Source organism: Schistocerca piceifrons, chromosome 1 (genome assembly GCF_021461385.2).
Source record: "Schistocerca piceifrons isolate TAMUIC-IGC-003096 chromosome 1, iqSchPice1.1, whole genome shotgun sequence".
Taxonomy (NCBI): domain Eukaryota; kingdom Metazoa; phylum Arthropoda; class Insecta; order Orthoptera; family Acrididae; genus Schistocerca; species Schistocerca piceifrons.
Window position 1 is genome coordinate 398,881,230 of NC_060138.1, and position 12,814 is coordinate 398,894,043.

The following is a 12,814-nucleotide window of genomic DNA, read 5'->3' on the forward strand; positions in this document are numbered from 1 at the left end:
TTGGGTGCATTAAGACGCGAACCACCGCCCCAACAAAAGTTCATTACTGGACAGAGATGCTACTTTTTTTTTAATAATCTCATTTTGTTCGTTTTAGTTCGTTGCATCTGCTCGGGGCGGACGTCGTAAGACACCCATTTCAGTTCGTTGTTTATCGATTAACTCAGTTTTTTTTTATTACAGTGGGCTGCTAACCCTCTTTTTTTTTAATCTCATTTTGTTCGCTTTTGTTCGTTGCATCTGCTCGGGGCGGACGTCGTAAGACATCCGTTTAAGTTCGTTGTTGATCGATTAGCTCGGTTTTTTTTTTATTACAGAGGGCTGATAACCCTCTGACCGAACACGCTGAGCAACAGTGCCGGCTACTCATTACGCTAAACCAACAACAGGCTCCTCTTTTTTAAAAGTATTGTGTTACCACTTGCTAACAAACGTTAATCGTAGATAATTATGTTGTTGTTGTTGTGATCTTCAGTCCTGAGACTGGTTTGATGCAGCTCTCCATGCTACTCTATCCTGTACAAGCCTCTTCATCTCCCAGTATCTACTGCAACCTACATCCTTCTGAATATGCTTAGTGTATTCATCTCTTGGTCTCCCCCTAAGATTTTTACCCTCCACCCTGCCCTCCAGTACTAAACTAGTGATCCCTTGATGCCTCAGAACATGTCCTACCAACCGATTCCTTCTTCTAGTCAAGCTGTGCCACAACCTTCTCTTCTCCCCAATCCTATTCCACACTTCCTCATTAGTTATCTGATCTACCCATCCAATCTTCAAAATTCTTCTGTAGCACCACATTTCGAAAGATTCTATTCTCTTCTTGTCCAAACTATTTATCGTCCATGTTTCACTTCCATACATGGCTACTCTCCATACAAATAATTTCAGAAACGACTTCTTGACATTTAAATCTATACTCGATGTTAAGAGATTTCTCTTCTTCAGAAATGCTTTCCTTGCTATTGCCAGTCTGCATTTTATATCCTCTCTACTTCGACCATCATCAGTTATTTTGCTCCCCAAATAGCAAAACTCCTTTACTACTTTATGTGTCTCATTTCCTAACCTAATTCCCTCAGCATCACCCGACTTAATTAGACTACATTCCATTATCCTCGTTTTGCTTTTGTTGATGTTCATCTTATATCCTCCTTTCAAGACACTATCCATTCTGTTCAACTGCTCTTCCAAGTTCTTTGCTGTCTCTGACAGAATTACAATGTCATGGGCGAACCTCAAAGTTTTTATTTCTTCTCCATGGATTTTAATACCTAGAATTTTTCTTTTGTTTCCTTTACTGCTTGCTCAATATACAGATTGAATAACATCGTGGAAAGGCTACAACCCTGCCAATTTCCCTTCCCAACCACTGCTTCCCTTTGATGTCCATCGACTCATATAACTGCCATCTGGTTTCTGTACAAATTGTAAATAGCTTTTCGCTCCCTGTATTTTACCCCTTCCACCTTCAGAATTTGAAAGAGAGTATTCCAGTCAACATTGTCAAAAGCTCTCTCTAAGTCTACAAATGCCAGAAACGTAGGTTTGCCTTTCCTTAATCTAGCTTCTAAGATAAGTAGTAGGGTCTGATCTTCCCCGAGGTCGGCTTCTACTAGTTTTTCCATTCGTCTGTAAAGAATTCGCATTAGTATTTTGCAGCCGTGACTTGTTAAACTGATAGCTCGGTAATTTTCACATCTGTCAACACCTGCTTTCTTTGGGATTGGAATTATTATATTCTTCTTGAAGTCTGAGGGTATTTGACTTGTCTCATACACCTTGCTCACCAGATGGTAGAGTTTTGTCAGGACTGGCTCTCCCAAGGCTGCCAGTAGTTCTAATGGAATGTTGTCTACTCCCGGGGCTTTGTTTCGACTCAGGTCTTTTAGTGCTCTGTTGAACTCTTCACGCAGTATCTTATCTCCCATTTCATCTTCATCTACATCCTCTTCCATTTCCAAAATATTGTCCTCAAGTACATCGCCCGTGTATAGACCCTCTATATACTCCTTCCACCTTTCTGCTTTCCCATCTTTGCTTAGAACTGGGTTTCCATCTGAGCTCTTGATATTCATACAAGTGGTTATCTTTTCTCCAAAGGCCTCTTTAATTTTCCTGTAGGCGGTATCTATCTTACCCCTAGTGAGATAAGCCTCTACATCCTTACATGTGTCCTCTAGCCGTCCCTGCTTAGCCATTTTTCACTTCCTGTCGATCTCATTTTTGAGACGTTTGTATTCCTTTTTGTCTGCTTCATTTACTGCATTTTCATATTTTCTCCTTTCATCAATTAAATTCAATATTTCTTCTGTGACCTAAGGATTTGTACTAGCCCTCGTCTTTTTTCCCACTTGATCCTCTGCTGCCTTCACTACTTCATCCCTCGGAGCTACCCATTCTTCTTCTACTGTATGTCTTTCCCCCATTCTTGTCAATTGTTCCCCTATGCTCTCTCTGAAACTCTCTACAACCTCTGATTCTTTCAGTTTATCCAGGTTCCATCTCCTTAAATTCCCACCTTTTCGCAGTTTCTTCAGTTGTAATCCACAGTTCATAACCAATAGATTGTGGTCAGAGTCCACATCTGCCCCTGGAAATGTCTCACAATTTAAAACCTGGTTCCTAAATCTCTGTCTTACCATTATATAATCTATCTGAAACCTGTCAGTATCTCCAGGCTTCTTCCATGTATACAGTTTTCTTTTACGATTCTTGAACCAAGTGTTAGCTATGATTAAGTTGTGCTCTGCGCAAAATTCTACCAGGCGGCGTCCTCTTTCATTTCTTACCCCCAATTCATATTCACCTACTACGTTTCCTTCTCACGCTTTTCCTACTGGCGAATTCCAGTGACCCATGACTATTAAATTTTCGTCTCCCTTCACTATCTGAATAATTTCTTTTATTTCATCATATATTTGTTCAATTTCCTCATCATCTGCAGAGCTAGTTGGCATATAAACTTGTACTACTGTGGTAGGCGTGGGCTTCGTATCTATCTTGGCCACAATAATGCGTTCACTATGCTGTTTGTAGTAGCTTACCCGCATTCCTATTTTCCTATTCATTATTAAAGCTACTCCTGCATTACCCCTATTTGATTTTGTGTTTATAACCTTGTAGTCACCTGACCAGAAGTCTTGTTCCTCCTGCCACTGAACTTCACTAATTCCCACTCTATCTAACTTTAACCTATCCATTTCCCTTTTTAAATTTTCTAACCTACCTGCCCGATTAAAGGATCTGACATTCCACGGTCCGATCCGTAGAATGCCAGTTTTCTATCTCCTGATAACGACATCCTCTTGGGTAGTCCCCGCCCGGAGAATCCGAATGGGGGACTATTTTACCTCCGGAATATTTTACCCAAGAGGACACCATCATCATTTAACCATACAGTAAAGCTTATGTAATTAATTGAAATTTAATTATAACAAACTGTACGAAGAACAATGCGTTTTGGGTGGATATTCGGTGTGTCGCTGCCTTCAAATAGCCTTCTCTCATAATACGCTCGTTACAATAATTCTTTTGCCAAGAATATGATGTTTTTTATTATTTTATTGGAACGAATCACACAACTAACAACGGGTTTTCCAGTGATTTTCAATTTGCTGGTGCTCAGAAACGGCATATATACATATAGGCTTCAAATGAATGCCAATACGGCCCCTCACAACTCTGTACTGAAGGGAGACGGCGTGCGTGTGACGTAGGTGGCGATGTGCCATCTCATTGGTCAACGCTCAGACGCACGCTCAGAATATCTGACATGCCAGATATTGCTCTGCACGTTCGGAAAGACTGCCGAGCGTGCTATTCCACGCTATGACGTCAGAAACTCGGCACGCTCCACCCTCGACGTTCGGATGCACGGTCCGTGTGCCGACGGCTTTACGCTATGCGAGAGTGCCAACTCGAAAGTCACGAGTAAAATTCTCGGAACTCTTGAGCCTTTCCGAGTCTTCTCCACCTGTAGACAGGCAGTAGTTGCGAATCGCGCTGCGCGCCGATAGCGGAGCGTGCGCACGCCCTTGAACCGCCGCGGCGCGGTGTCTGCAGCGGCTGCGCGCGGAAGAGAAGAGGCAGAGCGCGGCGCGCGTGACGCGGCGGCTGTGGCGGGGCCGCGCTGCCGGCTGGCCTCCGCGCACAGTCCGGCCGCAGCCATGACCGCGAGCGCGCCGCCGCTGCTACTGCTGCTGCTGGCGCTGCTCGCCGCCGCCTGCTCCGCGCGTGAGTACACAGCCGCACGCCCGCTGCCCCTGCGCCAACGAGGCCGCCATTCTGCTGCATCTGCGTGCGTATTTCTGTTTCTCGAGCCTCGGTACCGTCTCTGGTGCAGCGCACACAGCACCGGAATTCCCCCTCCCACCTCCTGCCACCCTACGTCACCGTCACAACCCGACGTATGTGCTGGATGTAGTAACATGTTTCTTGACTCATACTGACAAGTAAGCACTCGGAAATCGGCGATTCACGTAACATCTTCAGAGTTTGTCGGAAATTTCTGTCACTATCTTCCGCTGACTAAACAAACCACTGACGCGTGGTGCGTTTCTTCTTTCAACTTTGTCTGTTTTCACTACTTAATAAAAACTGATGTGGTTTCTGGGCCGACGAACGTTGTGGGTCGAACGACAGTTTTACGAGGGACTTGCTTCGAGAGTGTACAGCACTTCCATCGAATCCTGACGATCTCTCTCGGTCTAGCAACTGGCTTCAAAATCGTACCGGGCAGAAACTCCCACATACTTGACGTTTATGGTTGACACCAGTCACTGATCGTCGATTGTTTGCTCAAGCGATATCGAGTCCTTTCGTCTATTTATGCGCATCACGTTACATTGAGCAGCCAGCATTTTTACCGAGCGCTGCAAGCCTTCACGTACTCCGGAATACTTTTCTAACAGTCACACACTTTGCACAGTTGCGTGGTTTGCGAATAGCCCCACAGAACTACAAACCATTTCTAGCTAGACATCTACGTATGTCACGAACAGTATATAGAAAGTATGTAGACAAACATCGATCACGAAGTGTCAATACGTGGACATGAGGCGAATGTCACTATCGTGCCAAACAGGACTATCTGCCGTGTACCTTCGTCTCCAGAACAGACCACTGTGACATTAATATTGCCACTTGATGATATATGTTGCCAAAAGACTACCACTGCTCATGGCTGGAAATGAAGAACGCACTTCCTAAGCCGCGATCGCAGTGTAGACCTTTTATTGTTCCAAGATGACCGGTTTCAACGATTTTATGTTGCCACCATCTGATCATATGAAACTTGTTATAAAACTGCCATGTTGCATTACATGAACTCAAAGCGTAAAAGGCACTCTATACGTATATTCTTACGTATCTGTGTGCATTTTATCAACTGTGTGCATCTTATGAATATATGTATACGTGTGGACTGTCTTATATACTTTGACTTCCTGTAACGCAACATGACGATTTTAACAAGTCCCTTATGATCACATGATGATTGCGTGACACTGTAGAGATCGATCATCTTAGAGCAGCAAAAGTGAGTACACTGCGATCGTGACGTACGAAGCCTCTTCTTCATTTCCAACCATACCGACCGTCCCCTCCCCTTTTCCCCCCTCCAGCACAGCATGTGTACCTTGCGTTGTTTTTAAAACCTTACAGCAGTGTAGTTCTAAAAGAGAAATTAGAACGTAACATCTTGTCGGTATCGACATCGCTAGAGACTGAGCACTAACTCACCAAGAACTGAATAGAAATGGAATCAGCCACGAGCTTGCCAAAGGAACCTACCCAGCGTTAGCTGCATGTGATTTAGCGGTGAATATGGTCGGTTGGGGAGCCCCACGTCTTCATCACTGCGTTACCTCACAAGATCTATTCTATTTACTTGCACAACTTCGAGTACAAACATCACAGCGTGTTACAGAGGGAAACTCAAAAGCTTCGTGTCTCGTTGAGGTTACTGTAGACAAAGCTCAGACGGGCAAGGGTGAGAGATGCGGCTAGACTTGGCCCTGTTTAAGGAATCATCCCGTCTTACGTGATTTAGAAGTACTGTAGGAAATGTGTGTCTTTGTGCCGGGGCGGGAGTTTAGGTACCGATTCAGCCGAAGCCGATCCAGTGTCTTAATACTCGTATTCCGTCAACTTTGTTCACCTACCGTATTAAGCAACAATACGTTTAACAGAAGACACGTAGGATATCATACATATTTAGTGGCCGTCACACTCTACGAAATGCAATAACACTGATAGGATCCCATGGCACTACTTCCCAGACCATAACAGGTATCGCATCAGCTGGGGCAGGGCATAAGCTTCAGCGGCCATCTTTTAGTTTTAAAGACCTGATAGACCATGTTCTGTGGTATACATTATCTGCGGTGTATTCTTTGTCCCTGTACGAACTATTTTTGTTTCTCTAAGTTAAATCAACAATTTATACATTGCAAAAACCCGCCTAATGAAGCTAATGTTGGAGTGTTTCTTCGGAACCAGTATCTTGAAAATGATGGTGAAATATGTCAACCATTTGGGCTCTCACTATTTGATGAAAACCTTCAACAGTTACCTTCTCTATTGAGTGGTATCTTTTTCTCAGGAGCGATTCTCGACAACAATTTGTCGAAGCTGATGCTGTCTTGCCCTGACGTCTGTAAGTCGTCGCTAGGTTCGACAATGTGTCCCATTAGGCACGAAATAATATGGCGGGCATTGTAATAGATCCTCTACTTAAAAGCATACCGTAGTTTTCTATATCTGAAGTTCCATAGAATCTCAGCTTTATTAGACCTACGTAAGAGCTATTGAAAGAAAGATTTTCAAATACATCACACAGAAAGTACAAAGTAAACGAAAATATTGCCATAGGAAAAGATTGCAGCAATCAATTTTCGTTGATGGATACATCATTCCGGCTATATCGCGTTTTAGTTATCCTCTCCACACACTGTAGCTGTAAATAATTCATTTGTGCATAGAGGACAGTTTTGAATGGATGGTAAATTCAGTTTCCTTTCCTTATTAAGTGCAACGACATAAGCGTTCACTGGAGGTGGCCATCCAGCGAGTAGCCACCTGTATCCAACTGATAACATTAATACCCAGTAAAATGCACCTAATCAATTTTACAATTTCGATATAGTTTCTTTCATGACTTTCGTTCATTATTTAACATGTGTCGCTGATTAATATGTCACAGCTTTCAGAAGCCTCCGAATTAGATACCATGTAAGTGTACACACAACTTTCAGGCTAAAAATGGCACTTTTTATGTTGCATATAGGAAATATTCAGAATATCGCAGACGATTCGTACGGTGAGTGGGATCTGCATGGATGTGTATAGTCTGCTCTCAGATAACAAGGACTCGTTGTTGTAAAGTTTCGTGCTATATATACAGAGGGCACTGTCTGATTTCGAGACTCCTTAAAGCCATAGTACTTCGATAAAGCCTGTAGCCAGCCATGTAAATTATGGCTTATTGTTTTTAGTTGGACTATCGGAGAAGAAGCTGACAACGGTGACACACCTGAAACACCTCAAAAGAAGAAGTGAAACTAAGATACGGAGGACAATGTGCGATAAATCAAAGGACAGAATTATCCCTTTCAGCAGAAAAGGTATCCGGCAGCTCTCTCTTTCCATCAATGAAGCAGGTGTCCTTTTGCATTGTAAAGTCCTTCAGACAAAGTAGTTTTATTTGTTCAATCCTCTAACGTGGGTAATGTCCACCAGCCTTTCGCGAAAACGAAGTAGATTTATGTCGTAGCCATGATGTATGTGTCATTAGAGCTACATTTCTATACTGTTTAGCCTTTGTGAATCCTCTGAAACACGAAACTGACACACCTTCAAAAGTATTTGGTTCCGTGACAAGAAGCTCAAAGTCATTCTGTAATTTCCTTGTCCGGCGCGATAAGAGCTTGACGACTTTTCTTGGGAATATCTGGGAAGAGGCAGATGAGTTTCAAGGAGACCGTTTTTCCTCGAAACACATAAACAGTAGCGTAACGACTTGAAGAGGGCCGGTTTGGCCGCTACGGAGAGGAGCCACATACAGCTAATGGGCAGCACGCCGCTTGCGTAACGCCGGCCTGTGGCCGCGGTCCGAAGCTGCAGCCGTGCGGTTCTGGGAAGCCCCCGGCCGTATCTGCCGCCCTATTCTTTTACACAGGTCGCCCTTCAGCCTTCCCCAGAAATTAATTTGTCGTTGATTTAATCCAATGAAATTCACTCGCAACCACTAAATTATGGATAGTGTTGTCATGTATGTGAATTAGTCTAAAAGCAAGAGTTGGGACTTCAAATGAACAGTTCTAGGTCCCAGAAATTACGGTACGTGCTTCTGTCAGTCCTCAGCTCAACCGCAATGCTTTTTGTCTTTAAGGGGAATTGGAACGCCCTATACCGATAATGTTGAATTTAGCGACTTGGCTTCCCTGTATTTCAGGAAACACTGTAACCATTGACACTAAACTTTTACAGGACATTAAACTGTATGTTCTGAGTCTACTGAAGTACAATAATTGCATTTCAGTCACTGCTTTCGGAAACGGAATTTTTTCATTACACGGTTAAAATCTTGTGCACTTTTTTGTACGTTATCGTAAATAATTTTAATTACACATAGCACTGTTCTTTTTTTAGTTCAGTAGACTCAGGATAGGTATGTTATTACTCCCTGAAAATATGAATACTTTACTCGAAGTGGTTTCTGAGATTTAGGGGAAAATGCAACAGAAAATGTAAATTTTCTGGAACGGCTTCTAAAGGTAATATATGCTTAATTTTTTTTTTAATTTTTAGTCACTGAAGCACCCTGCATCATACTGTATATCATCCTCTTGCTCTTTTTCTAAGTTTTATCTTCTTTTCTTCTTCCTGGACTCCTTAGTGGCCAACTGTGCTGCGTTCTCTGCTTTATCAATGCAAACCTTGTCCATCCGTTAAAGTTCTCTGATGCAGTTTGCTCCAGAATTACTCCTCATATGCTGTAGCACTTTCACCCTATCAATGTTGTCATCATTAAAAGCAATAACAGCATAACATTATCGAACGATTAATTGAGATTTTGAGTCTGACCATGCAGACACTTCTTCAGCAATTCAGGATTTGCCAGGTCTCTGTAAATAGGTTTTCTGATATCGATGACTGCCGCTGGGATGGAATGTTTATGGCTGTATGAACTGTTTGAGTACTGAGCATTGCGATAGTTGCACCATGAATCAGGTCCATGAGGGCAAAGGTGGTGTACTGGTTTTTCATCAGTTGACAGTCTGTGGAAGAAGGTAGCCCATACTGCCTACTTCATTTTCAACAATTCCTCAGTATTATTTCTAATAGCCATCCCATAATACTGCTGTAGTTCATCAATATTTTTTTCTGTCATCCTGCTTCTTATGGTATTACCATCAGAAAGTTTCTTGTCTGTCAAACTTTGTTTCAGTTTCCTCAACCTAGTGCCCATCCTCTTCTGAACATGACTAACACTGTTAACCTTTATAAAACAGCAATCCACAGCCTTCTATATAAAAAGTTACCGATTTTAGTAGATCTTGAAGTTGTTGTTGTTGTGGTCTTCAGTCCAGAGACTGGTTTGATGCAGCTCTCCATGCTACTCTATCCTGTGCAAGCTTTTTCATCTCCCAGTACCTACTGCAACCTACATCCTTCTGAATCTGCTTAGTGTATTCATCTCCTGGTCTCCCTCTACGATTTTTACCCTCCACGCTGCCCTCCAATTCTAAATTGGTGATCACTTGATGCCTCAGAACATGTCCTACCAACCGATCCCTTCTTCTGGTCAACTTGTGCCACAAACTTCTCTTCTCCCCAATCCTATTCAATACTTCCTCATTAGTTATGTGATCTACCCATCTAATCTTCAGCATTCTTCTGTAGCACCACATTTCGAAAGCTTCTATTCTCCTCTTGTCCAAACTATTTATCGTCCATGTTTCACTTCCATACATGGCTACACTCCATACGAATACTTTCAGAAATGACTTCCTGACACTTAAATCAATACTGGATGTTAACAAATTTCTCTTCTTCAGAAACGCTTTCCTTGCCATTGCCAGCCTACATTTTATATCCTCTCTACTTCGACCATCATCAGTTATTTTGCTCCCCAAATAGCAAAACTCCTTTACTACTTTAAGTGCCTCATTTCCTAATCTAATTCCCTCAGCATCACCCGACTTAATTAGACTACATTCCATTATCCTTGTTTTGCTTTTGTTGATGTTCATCTTATATCCTCCTTTCAAGACACTGTCCATTCCATTCAACTGCTCTTCCATGTCCTTTGCTGTCTCTGACAGAATTACAATGTCATCGGCGAACCTCAAAGTTTTTATTTCTTCTCCATGGATTTTAATACCTAGAATTTTTCTTTTGTTTCCTTTACTGCTTGCTCAATATACAGATTGAACAACATCGGGGAGAGGCTACAACCCTGTCTTACTCCCTTCCCAACCACTGCTTCCCTTTCATGTCCCTCGACTCTTATAACTGCCATCTGGTTTCTGTACAAATTGTAAATAGCCTTTCGCGCCCTGTATTTTACCCCTGCCACCTTTAGAATGTGAAAGAGAGTATTCCAGTCAACATTGTCAAAAGCTTTCTCTAAGTCTACAAATGCTATAAACGTAGGTTTGCCTTTCCTTAATCTTTCTTCTAAGATAAGTCGTAAGGTCAGTATTGCCTCACGTGTTCCAGTGTTTCTACGGAATCCGAACTGATCTTCCCCGAGGTTGGCTTCTACTAGTTTTTCCATTCGTCTGTAAAGAATTCGTGTTAGTATTTTGCAGCTGTGACTTATTAAGCTGATAGTTCGGTAATTTTCACATCTGTCAACACCTGCTTTCTTTGGGATTGGAATTATTATATTCTTCTTGAAGTCTGAGGGTATTTCGCCTGTTTCATACATCTTGCTTACCAGATGGTAGAGTTTTGTCAGGACTGGCTCTCCCACGGCCGTCAGTAGTTCCAATGGAATATTGTCTACTCCGGGGGCCTTGTTTCGACTCAGGTCTTTCAGTGCTCTGTCAAACTCTTCACGCAGTATCATATCTCCCATTTCATCTTCATCTACATCCTCTTCCATTTCCATAATATTGTCCTCAAGTACATTGCCCTTGTATAGACCCTCTATATACTCCTTCCACCTTTCTGCTTTCCCTTCTTTGCTTAGAACTGGGTTTCCATCTGAGCTCTTGATATTCACACAAGTGGTTCTCTTCTCTCCAAAGGTCTCTTTAATTTTTCTGTAGGCGGTATCTATCTTACCCCTAATGAGATAGGCCTCTACATCCTTACATTTGTCCTCTAGCCATCCCTGCTTAGCCATTTTGCACTTCCTGTCGATCTCATTTTTGAGACGTTTGTATTCCTTTTTGCCTGTTTCACTTACTGCATTTTTATATTTTCTCCTTTCATCAATTAAATTCAATATTTCTTCTGTTACCCAAGGATTTCTACTAGCCCTCGTCTTTTTACCTACTTGATCCTCTGCTGCCTTCACTACTTCATCCCTCAAAGCTACCCATTCTTCTTCTACTGTATTTATTTCCCCCATTCCTGTCAATTACTCCCCTATGCTCTCCCTGAATCTCTGTACAACCTCTGGTTCTTTTAGTTTTTCCATGTCCCATCTCCTTAAATTCCCACCTTTTTGCAGTTTCTTCAGTTTTAATCTGCAGGTCATAACCAATAGATTGTGGTCAGAGTCCACATCTGCCCCTGGAAGTGTCTTACAATTTAAAACCTGGTTCCTAAATCTCTGTCTTACCATTATATAATCTATCTGATACCTTTTAGTATCTCCAGGGTTCTTCCATGTATACAACCTTCTTTCATGATTCTTAAACCAAGTGTTAGTTATGATTATGTTGTGCTCTGTGCAAAATTCTACCAGGCGGCTTCCTCTTTCATTTCTTCCCCCCAATCCATATTCACCTACTATGTTTCCTTCTCTCCCTTTTCCTACACTCGAATTCCAGTCACCCATGACTATTAAATTTTCGTCTCCCTTCACAATCTGAATAATTTCTTTTATTGAAGTAACGCACGTAAAAATTTTAACACTTTCAACCGATGTAGATATACTCCCCATTTGAGCTTATAAGTGATATATATATATATATATATATATATAATAAAATTTGCAGTGATATATATATATATATATATATATATATATATATTATAAAATTATATATATCACTGCAAATTTTATAATGAGATAAACATCCGAAAATGTGAAAAAAAATTCCGTTCTAACTCCCCTTACGGCCATGCTCCAGACGGCAATCTGCATCCGAGGGCACAGTAAGCAGATTCCCCACTGCCTTTCATTTGCACATTTCTACGTGATTCGGTACTGTGCACTGCGGTTGCTAATATGAAGAGGCTACACTGCTGAAAGGAATTAGGGGAACATGACTTCGGGCGTCTGCCATACTCCACTGAGCAATAACTGAGGACTGCCTAAGTCACCAATGCATAACTTTACCTTTCACAAATTAAGTACACAACAAAACGTCATTACGATCTCGATCGTTTGAACAAAATGCACTGAAATGTGCCACAAATGTCAAAAACAAAGTGTAAACAATCATTCATCCCGTCATCCAGGACGCTTTTCATTGGACTTCAGGAGCTTCAGTAAAGTGTGCGCCGTCCGTGAGCCTTTATCATTGCCTATCACCTACATGGCAGACTCCGTGTAAGTCTACGGAGGTCATCCTATTGTACTCTTCCCCATATTTCAATGAGAGTGAAGAGTCTGTGTGGAACAGGGCGACTA

General features: G+C 42.0%; 1 protein-coding gene across 1 annotated transcript in view; it reads left to right on the forward strand.

Annotated features, from left to right (window-relative positions):
- Nucleotides 1–4,154: 4,154 nt before the first annotated feature.
- LOC124794525 (serine protease easter-like) overlaps nt 4,155–12,814 on the forward strand; it is a 148,409-nt gene continuing 139,749 nt past the window's right edge. The window contains exon 1 of the mRNA XM_047258101.1: nt 4,155–4,236. Within this exon, the coding sequence (XP_047114057.1) occupies nt 4,170–4,236 (67 nt within the window). The 5' untranslated portion in view covers nt 4,155–4,169. The remainder of the gene's footprint in view (nt 4,237–12,814) is intronic.